At 38.6% G+C, this 8390-nt stretch overlaps 1 protein-coding gene across 1 annotated transcript in view; it reads right to left on the reverse strand.

Annotated features, from left to right (window-relative positions):
• Window positions 1–12: 12 nt before the first annotated feature.
• Window positions 13–8390, reverse strand: part of RPS6KB1 (ribosomal protein S6 kinase B1) — a 21234-nt gene continuing 12856 nt past the window's right edge. Inside the window, exons 6-15 of the mRNA XM_019511128.1 lie at window positions 7499–7556; window positions 6434–6534; window positions 4887–4977; window positions 4602–4692; window positions 4152–4259; window positions 3899–3961; window positions 3160–3237; window positions 1487–1594; window positions 853–965; window positions 13–314 (exon numbers count right to left, since the gene is read on the reverse strand). Of these exons, the coding sequence (XP_019366673.1) occupies window positions 77–314; window positions 853–965; window positions 1487–1594; window positions 3160–3237; window positions 3899–3961; window positions 4152–4259; window positions 4602–4692; window positions 4887–4977; window positions 6434–6534; window positions 7499–7556 (1049 nt within the window). The 3' untranslated portion in view covers window positions 13–76. The remainder of the gene's footprint in view (window positions 315–852; window positions 966–1486; window positions 1595–3159; window positions 3238–3898; window positions 3962–4151; window positions 4260–4601; window positions 4693–4886; window positions 4978–6433; window positions 6535–7498; window positions 7557–8390) is intronic.

The raw sequence follows: 8390 nt of genomic DNA on the forward strand, positions 1-8390 counted from the left end.
AAAAAAAAAAAAAAAAGAAAAAAAGAAAGAAAGAAAGAAAGAAAGAAAAAAAAAGAAAAGCAAACAACTTGTGTTGTCATAGATTCATGCGCAAGTGCTCTGGTCGTTTGGAAATCATGGGAAAGGCTTGTTTTTTATATGGCCCGGAGTTTGGTTGTCGTATTGGAAGTGGTGCCGAGGCTTCCCCACAAACTGTCACATCCATTTGTTCTATTCCGCTGGTCTCCATTGGATACTCCACAGGCGTCTGAGTGTTTGATGCACTGGCTGAAGCACCTCTTCCCCAGAAATCCCCAGGGGAGAACTTTACCGGGCTTTAAAATAAGAAACAGAAATCACTTAGAGCTTAGAGACATCCCCTTTATACTGCAAGCAGAACACAAATGTTTCTTCAGGTGTTTTTCTTTTTTTCTTTCCAATTCTCGTCTGAGAAAAGCATTTCTATGGCCCTGCTCCTCCCAAAGCTCACCAGAAAGTAGATGCACTGATACATTAGGCTTTTCTCATTTGGCATCTTGCACATAAAACGATTATAAATATGTTGGAGAATGAGATTTAGCACTAACATTACTTATCTTTAACAGTGCAGGGAAGCATAGGGGGATGAAGGGCAGTTTTAGAGAATGGTGTTTTGAAGTCAACAGAATGGCAGGACATAACAGTAACGTATACCTAGCAAATCAGCGCTTCCTGTGATGCTAACCATCAACATGTTTGCCCGGAAGCAGGCTGCTTATAAAATGTGCTGGGCTTTTCGATAAGCACACAAATATTTCCAGAAGAAAGGACATCTCTCACTTTTAATGCAGATAATCTGACTACTCACTGAAAAATTAAAATAAGAGCAAGTACCTGACTGGTGTCCTAGGGCTACCAATAAATCTGCGAGGTGATCGAATTTTTGGTTCAAAAGAAAACTTCTCTTTTACACTTTCAAGTACAGATGGAGCCACATACGTAAAACCCTGTAAAACAGGACAATTTTGTTGCAATTAGTAAGGAAGGTAAATTTTTCCATGATAAGCAATAATAGCAGCTACACAAGTAGCGATGTATCAGCTATGACAAGAATGTAAATGTAAACGAGAGCAAGGACAGAGACACTGCTGAGCCTGTGATCTCGGTTATAGACATCATTCTCACTGCACGCCTATGGAAGCAATACGCTGTCTTAAAGGACTCCTACCACAGCTCAGAGGTAAAGTTTGCTAAAAAACAAGACCAAAAATTCTCCTTCTGAAATCTCAAGTCTTAACACTAGATGTAGAGGAAAGCACAGAAAAAACAAGAACACACAAAAACATATCAAAAGGTAAGCAAAATGACCTAAAATAAATTAATAAACATTTCAATCCTTCTGGAAGGGATAATATTTGAATACTACAATGAATAAGAACTGGTTTGAAATACGTTTCTTTCGGGGCGTGCAAACGAATTTGCTTAAAATATGCTACGCTGTTTCCAAGTAACACACAAGCTCACTTACCAGAAAGACCTGGTTGGCACTTTCACTGAGAGTTGAGTCATCTGGGCTATCAACAGGTGTCTGACGTGTAAACTTTGAATCAAACTGGCTCACATCCTCTTCGGATTGCTTTGCAAAAACAAAATGATTAAGGGTTTATATTACAGATATCAACCAAATGGCTTAGCGGTGGTCAGTGAAGCCTCTGGCTGGAGTTCATTCCATAAGTTTTTGGCAGAGCTCTGCTGTAGTAAAACCCTGGAGTGGTTTCGGAATCCTGCCGCTGCCAGTGGGAGGTCACTATGGGCACTGACACTGAGAAATAAAGGCAAGGAGGAGGGGCAAGAATTATGGATCAAAAAGGAACAAAAATTAAGAAAATGCCTTTAAAAAAAAACTCTTTACAACAGAAGCGTTCAGACACATTTGCCAATGTCTTGTGAGATCTTAACACTGGATCACTCCCAGTACAGAACAGTTACACCAGTTAGTTAACACAAGTTTCATGCTCTAAATAAATAATCCAGCACATTTTTATAGAAGCAATAGTGTTTAGGGACAGGGAAGCTCCCTGAACTAATATGACTGCCAAGAACCCTACACTGTTCAGCTTAGAAATGACCAAATATAGCTCAACGGGCTTGTATCTTCTTCACACAGCCGAGGAAGCACGATTGTTACGCTAAAGCAAGACTTTCATTCTGATAGTCTCCATGCAACGGGGTACTCAAGCTTTTAGCTGATTAGATACACATTTTAGAGTTTGCTATATTTATACAACACAAATTCAGTTCTCGCAGTTACTAGTTTTATATAACACCAGCCTTTCAGATCTTGAATTTCAGTTCAACATAATGGAGACCTGCATCCCACTCACAGCAGTGTCATCTTGATGTTAAGCTTAAATTACGAATTGTCCATATAGTGCTTTCCAAGTATATTAATATGGTAACATTCAAGAAGCTAAGGGCAAGTGATCCGGTTCACATTTTGCATAATGACTATTCCAAATTACACTTTTGGCCTAGTATTAACTGCATTTGATACTCAGAAGCAGAAATTCAGTAAGGAGAACTGCATTCTTATGCAGATAAAATCCTGCAGGTTACAAATGGGCAGAAAAGTTTAAGTGGAACTGCTATTTCTTCAAGAATCTGGGGTAGGGGAAAATAAGCAGTAAAACTAAGAGAAAAGAGTGAACTAGTTCTGTGCTGGTTTCCCAACCCTGCTCATTTAAATTAGCAATTCTCCAGGCCCAGTAAATAAGGTACAACAGGGCAAGACAGAATAGCAAAAGCAGGAGAAACTGTCACGATATCCTGTGTCCCTAATACAACAGTAAGTGCCAGTGAAACAGCTGTCTCAACACAAGGCCCTGTTTCTTGTCCTCAAAAGAGCCCTATGAAAAGTTCTAGGACATACGATTTCCCCTATATCTCACTCCAATAGCAATATTAGGTCCAAAAACACTTTAGTAAAGTATAATTTAAGTGTGCAACTTTAGACATCATACAGCAGGGGCTCAAACCATAGTACATCCGCTTTTCTGATTAAGAATCCATTAACAGTAAAATTTTACAGAAGACTATGGCAAGTACTTTTGTTTCAGACCTAACACAGCAGAATATAAAAAGTTTGAGAGCTGCTGCTAAAAAGTCATATACGGATCAACTTACAGCATTACTCTTACGTACCAATAAGGGTTTGAAGGGAGGTTCCACCTTCCGTGCTAGCAGCTCGTCCCAGTTAATGTGTCTGAAGAAAGGGTGAGCCTAAGAAGATTAACAAAACCGGAGAGCCATGAACTGGGCTCCCTCTTGTGTAATCCCAACACATTCAAAAGGATAAGTTACTCACCTTGCAGAGAAGTTCATAAAACCCATTAAAATGAGAATATCTGAAGACTTATGGGCAATGTTACTAACAGACTTCATTTCCTGTCTCTCCCCACAACCCAAAGAAAGTTATTCATATTATACCTATACTGTTGTACCAGCATAGCCGGAAGTAACTTTGAACCGATGATAAAGACAAATCCCAAACTTTTTTCAGAAAATCATTCATGATCCTCTCGTATCATTCATGAAGAAATTCAGTCCTTCGCTGTGTACAATGCTCAATTATACATGAGATTAAAAGACAATGACAGTTAAAGGTTTAAAGAGGGGGCATTTTTTTTTGTCCTGAAAAATTAAGAGTGCCCCGTTTGAGAATGTAAGGATGGCCAACACTGAATAATCTGTGGCAATTGCAAGGTACTTCTGTCAGTAAGCTATTGAGCTGCTGGGATTGGTAGAATACTGTCATTTATCTAAATCCCTGCCCAGGATCTCATTAGGCTTCAGAGAAAAATCAAAATGCATACTTGTCCTCGTCTGTCCCTCCAGACTATGCCTTTGAACTTTTTTTCTAAAGAAAAATTAAGCAAGTCACCTGAACTTCTCCAGCATCTCCAGAACCAGCTCCTAGACGTGAGGCAGCATTTCTTTTTAGCAGCTAAATGGAAAAGAAAAAAAGGTAAAGGAAATAATTTATCAAAATAACTAAACAGTGTGTAAAAATATCTTTTTTTTTTTTCTTTTCTTTTTTTTTTAAATCAATTACACTAACCCCAAGCTTCCCCTGTGAACAAGCAGCAAGGTAATATTGGTCTAAACATGCTTCCATTTTCTGCAAATGCAAATACCTTTTTAAGCAGATCTCTGGCTTCTTGCGTGAGGTAGGGAGGCAAATTGAGTTTACACTTGAGAATCTTGTCTATGGTTTTCTTTCTGTTCTCCCCTGTGAATGGAGGCTGAAACACACCATTGGAGTGGGAGGAAAAATAAAATATGAAAAGCTTTAGCTTCTATTTAGCCCTTCCTTTGCATACATGAAACTAATTTAAAGTTGTTTCTACTTGTGAAATAGGAAAACTGTTACTATGCATGTGATTTCCAAATATTTTCTTGGGCTATCAAAAGAGCACACTAACCACACTTAAATGAATTTAGCAACTTAAGGGGTTTTTTTTCCCCACAAATACTAAATATAGGCATGCACATAGTTTTGTCTATTTCTGTATGAAGGCACAATTAACATTAGTCACTAGTGATGCAGAACAAAAAAACTCATGCAGTTTTAACTGTGCACCTACTGCTCCAGTCAGCATGTCATACATTAATGCCCCCAAACTCCACCAGTCCACTGCACGATTATGCCCACTTCTCATCAAGATTTCAGGGGCCCTAGAATAAGCAGTGTAAGAAAAATAAAAACATTTTAACACACAGTTCAAGATCAGACTTAAGTTCTCACAATCCACATTTATATGTAAAAGTTCCAAAAAGAATGGAACATATGAACCATCAGTTAAAAAGGTAAAATTTAGCCATTACCCCCAGACCAGAGTAATACTTTTCTGTTTCATCATGCAGCTCACATGTATTCTATTGTTCCACAGAACGTGTGTGTGACTGTTCCATCATGAATAGATTCTTTACATAGTCCAAAGTCAGTCAGTTTTACGTGACCTAAAATAAATTTAAAAAAAAAGAAAGTCTAATTCTAGCACTGCACAGAATTCTGACAAGAATATTGTGTATATCAGTAACTCAACAAATATAAGTGTATAACTTACAACACAGATGATACAAATATATACAATTCCAGGGTACAGTAATAAATTATTTTTCCCCACCAGCAGCCATCAGTCATTTTATTAAAATTTTTTGGTCTGCAAGCTCTTGTCAATTAGATCACCCCTGCATAGGAAAGTGTTGCCATTCAGTGGATGGAAACAAAAATTCAAGAAAGCCATGAAGAGACTCTCAAGCCCATCTTCTAAACCACTAGAAACTCCTAACGAGCTTCTTACAGCAACTCTCCTACCTTCACATACAGAGACAGAAAATAACAAGAGACTCCTAAACAGCCTCCTGATTGTTTCCCTATGAGCAGGCAAATTTCCTTCAGTGCTCCCTCGCTGCAGGCTGTCAAAGGCTATGCAGCATTCCCTTCAATCCTTTGCAGAAGCATTTCACATTACAAAGAGTAATTCTGTTCCATAGCTAACTAAAATCTGACTTTAAGTGAGCTTCTTTTTGTTCATACAAGAATCAAGTGGTTGATTAAGGGCACAATGCAATAGGGTTTGTCATAATGCTGTATAAAGTTGTTTAATGTAGGCAGATGTACTTATCTATAGAAGATTGCAATGCAATATACAGAAGAAAGCAAATAATCTGACGTTTTACGCATACTTCCAAATTTGAAAACCAGAGTCAAAGTCACAACTTGCTTCAAGGTTAGCTTTCCTGAAACACGAAGCACTGACACACATTTACACTCAACAGTACACTGCTTAAAAGACATCCTAGGACCCTTCAATGCCAAGATTTGCTGCCACTAGTCAACAGTGTAACATGGGCTCTCGATTAGCCCAGTAACAGACTTTGCACTTGTTGGCACACTCACATAAAACGGCAACAGCTAAAAAAGTTGAACTTCATTTTTAACTGTTTGTTTTAAAAACTTAGAATGTTGTGTTACCTAAAAATTACAGAGCAGGGTTGAGCTTGGACATCAGCACCACGAGCATATCCCGCTGAAGAATGGTAAAGTCTTCAGTAGCACTGTCTTATCAGTCTTGTCCATTACTGACCAATTATTTTACCCCTTCCGACACTAGCATGGAGGGGCAGCAAGTCAAGCATTTACGTCTGTACAGGCAGATGTGTATATGGCATGGCTCGTACAAGACCCTTTCAATTCAATCTCAAAAAAGTAGGGCAAAAGAAGGACCTGTATGGCAGGACTAGAAATCAGCTAAATGTCAGCTACCTGTTTGCATGTATCAGAAGAACATAAGGACAGCAGCAGTATCTCTCACATAGATGTTCTAAGATAAAATTATCTTACAATAGGATCTGCTGTGAGAAAGGATTTTAGGAAGAATATTGACTACATAATTGTTTACTATATTTCTACCTTGATGATTAAGCATGATATTTTCTGGCTTCAGATCTCGATAGATGATTCCTTTTTGATGCAAGTGCCCCAAAGCCATTGAGATTTCTGCCAAGTAAAAGCTGAAATAAGAAGTGTGTCATACAATTAGACACGTTCAACCACACAAGGCATCTTAAACACTAGAACAATTATACACATAGGAATGAGTCACTGAATGAATTGTTAGATGTCCAGACTGGCGAGACAACAATGCCACTGAAGTTCAGTTGCCAAAGGAAAGAGGGACATGAAGAAGAACAACAGAACTAAACCATTAGCATTCCATTACTTTGGTTAGTATTAACTCTTTCAAATACTTCTGTTGCAGTCTAAAGGTGCCAGCTGTACCTGGCTGTAATCTGCACCCCCTCACCTACCCCACTCCTCTTCTCTGAATGATATAGAAGGCTGCCAACATATTACAGCACTGCCTGCAGTGTACCACTACCATCCCATATGCGGGGCTGTTTGCTTCCAATTTGCTTATAGTGTATGCACTGGGAAGTGTAGCCATCATCCTCTTTGCAAAGCGCAATCAAGAAGGCAGAACTCCAGCTCTTGGCTCGTATGCGAGATGTAGCTAGTGAGACGTAGCTTTTTTGATAATAAGAATGATCTTTTACCACTAAAATAGTACTTGTAAGAAGTAGGATAAATACATTAATCCCATCACTTCTAGAAGTGAACTGCAGCTGCTAGAATCTACAAACTTTTATGCAGTGCACCTAAACCAAGGTTTTTAAATTTAAGGAGAGTTCCATAAAATTCAGGTGCTGACAGTTTTGCTCCACCACCTCAAGCACCTTTCCACCATGAATATATGCATGGAGAAAGCCTCAGACTTCAGTTGGGCAGGCAGTGAACTCCTTCAGGGACTGTGAAGTCACTCCAACACAAACTGGTAAGAGGTCAAGAATGACAAGGCACACTAAACTTCTGTCTCCTCCAAAGACTCAGCGGGTTACTCAGTTCAATCAGACAATGGAAAACATAAGTATTTCTCATTCTATTACATCATAAAAGCATCATTTTTGTCTCACATACCAAGCTGTGTCCTCCATAAATATCCCTTCTCTTTCTAACTGCATAAATAGTTCTCCTCCTACGGTGAGGGAAGAGAGACATTAGAAATAAAAATCTGTTTTTCTGTTATGCTGCTATAGAAAGTTCAATCATCCACTTCTAATTATAATCAAAGAATTTTATGCCCCCTTAGTAAAAGCACAGACAATAGCTACTGGAATTCAGTTCTGTAGAAAGCCATTTTAAACAGAGTTAGGAATCAGATTTAAAAAATGGGGCCAGATACCTTTGGCAGAGGAACTGTCAATTAGGAATCAAAGCAGGATGCTGGAGACAGCATTACTGGTCTTTGATCCTAGCTCTTCCGCAGGGTCACTTTGCCACCTTGAGCAAATTACTTAACCTCTGTGCCTCAGTTTCATTAATAGGAAAATATCACCCTTGTATTGCAATCTCGCAAAGAATTTGCAGTGACTAACATTAGAGATCCTCAAATGAAAGGCATTGTGAATCCAATTTGCAGTCCTAAGTCTCCCACTTACCAAACGCTATATATCTACACAAAGGGGATCCTATATATACAAAAGGATTATTGATCTGGCAAAGCTATAGCAAAAAGGAATTAGACTCACTTGTATTTTCCTTTTTCAAAGCAATTCTCAAAAAGATTACAGTAAGAACCATGTTACATAGAAGGGTGATCTGAAACATTTCCTCCAATTCATTATCTTCTTACAAAGGTTCCCATTGTGTCTTCAGGTGGCAAGTGATTTGGCCCCTCTCATGGTGGCCTCTCCAGGGTACAGAAGCTACACTTCACATTATCCTGACATGCCCTTTTCTACTTTCAAGAGCACTTCTAAATTTTGACAAACTGTGCTTTTTTTTTTTTTTTTTTTTTTTTTAAAAGCGC

This window comes from Gavialis gangeticus, unplaced genomic scaffold (assembly GCF_001723915.1).
Source record: "Gavialis gangeticus isolate Ggan-Ray unplaced genomic scaffold, GavGan_comp1, whole genome shotgun sequence".
NCBI classification, from domain to species: domain Eukaryota; kingdom Metazoa; phylum Chordata; order Crocodylia; family Gavialidae; genus Gavialis; species Gavialis gangeticus.